The sequence below is a fragment of the Triticum urartu genome, unplaced genomic scaffold (assembly GCF_003073215.2).
Source record: "Triticum urartu cultivar G1812 unplaced genomic scaffold, Tu2.1 TuUngrouped_contig_6686, whole genome shotgun sequence".
NCBI lineage: Eukaryota > Viridiplantae > Streptophyta > Magnoliopsida > Poales > Poaceae > Triticum > Triticum urartu.
In genome coordinates this window covers 1-1,588 of record NW_024117467.1, presented here as the reverse complement: position 1 = coordinate 1,588, position 1,588 = coordinate 1, and the positions used below count along the sequence as shown (strand labels likewise).

The following is a 1,588-nucleotide window of genomic DNA, read 5'->3' as shown; positions in this document are numbered from 1 at the left end:
TCATCGGTCGGCGCAGATACCGGAGAGATCTTCCGAAGGAAAAAATGCACGGTATCATGCACTTCAGCAAAATGTAATCGTTCGATGCAGACACCGGGGAGAATTTTTGTTGAAAAAGAAACTTCAGCACGTTGTAACCGCTGATTTCTTATCTACTGTGGGCACCGAAGGAGACATCTGAATTATTGTAAGCGACAGGAGAGACACGTCTTGCTCCCTATCACAATAAATAAAGATAGCGTCCACATGTAAGTCGTGACTCATTAGGGTCATCTTATCTGTACTATGCGGCACTGTGCCACGGCGCTGCAAACTTTTTCCATGCTCCTGCGCCATGTGTAGCATGCGGGCGAATATTGTACGTAGGACAAGCCTTTCTTTTTTAGCACTGGCAGAGACAGCTTCACTTTTCGCGATGCCAACAAACCAAACTAAAATACACGCGTGCAAGCTTGGCATCGCGTCTCTATATAACCATCAACAGCTCGCCATACTTCTCCATTGCCATTGTCGTTCTTCTCAGTTCTCACAGGAATTAACCCCTGCGGTTTCAAGGATCGAGCACGTATAAACCACGAGCAAGCATCTCTAAAAACTTGTTGTCTCGCCGGGATGATTTCGAGGTCTCCTAGCCTCTTCCAGATCGGCGAGGGAGAGGCCCAGGATCAGGATCAGGATCAGGCGGGGACGTCAACAATGGCGACCGCCGGCGAGCTCGTCGGGCTCCGGCTGATCATACAGCCCTCGCCGAGGCGACAACAACGGCCGGCGCTGGCCGTCCTCAGGAGGTCGTCGGTGAGGTCCGCCGCTGCCGACCTACAGGAGAGCAGCGGCTGCCGGCCATTCCTGGGCCTTGAGTTCCTGAAGTGCTGCCTCTGCTGCTGCAAGAAGATCGACGGCGACATGGACGTCTTCGTGTACAAGTAAGAAAGATCAGATATGCACCCTCCTCATTCAATCTCTATGCTTATTGTTACTTGGCTTGAGCTGAGATTCTTACGGTTCTTGGGATTATTTCTGCAGGGGAGAGCAAGCCTTCTGCAGCGCCGAGTGCCGGTCTCAGCAGATTGCGAGGGAGGAGCGGCGGGAGATCGAGATCCTGGTCAGGAAGCGCCGTGACGCGTTCCACAGCCGCCGTGCAGCGCCGGGCAAGACGATCGGAGGACCGGACGGGCACGCGAGGGTGCAAATATCAAGTTTTTGCTAGTTAATTAGATCCTTGCTGTACTTGCAGTGAGCAAGTGACAAACGAAGGAGAGTAAACTGTAGAAAACCATTATTTTGAAGACTAGGTTTGCGAAAAATACTAAGATACATTTTCTCTACACAAAACACCATATCTTGTGTAATGGTTTTGTAAAAACCATCGATCGACAGATCTGACCCTGTTAAATGAGTTTATGACAGGTGGGGCCCACCAGTTAGACTGACGTGGCACCGCTTAACATCTCACATGTAACGGCGATGTTTGGTAGTATTATTATCATCATGTGTGGCCCTATGGGGTCCACATGTCATTGGAAGAAAAAAAAGTGTTCATCTTACCGCCACCCGTCCAGAGCCGTGGCAGAGGCACGCCGTCGGCCGT

The 1,588-nt window shown here is 50.9% G+C and overlaps 1 protein-coding gene across 1 annotated transcript; it reads left to right on the top strand.

Moving 5' to 3' along the window:
• The first annotated feature begins 414 nt into the window (after positions 1-414).
• On the top strand, positions 415-1,459 carry LOC125530965 (FCS-Like Zinc finger 17-like). Its single transcript, XM_048695372.1, has 2 exons — positions 415-923; positions 1,024-1,459. Exons 1-2 carry the CDS (start codon positions 613-615, stop codon positions 1,205-1,207), a joined length of 495 nt encoding a protein of 164 aa, XP_048551329.1. The 5' UTR covers positions 415-612; the 3' UTR covers positions 1,208-1,459.
• The last annotated feature ends 129 nt before the right edge of the window (positions 1,460-1,588 follow it).

Bases quoted from the DNA above. Each gene is read 5' to 3' on its own strand.
- LOC125530965 (XM_048695372.1), top strand. From the start codon at position 613: ATGATTTCGAGGTCTCCTAGCCTCTTCCAGATCGGCGAGGGAGAGGCC. The intron at 924-1,023 runs GTAAGAAAGATC...TTATTTCTGCAG, and splicing joins ATGGACGTCTTCGTGTACAA to GGGAGAGCAAGCCTTCTGCA.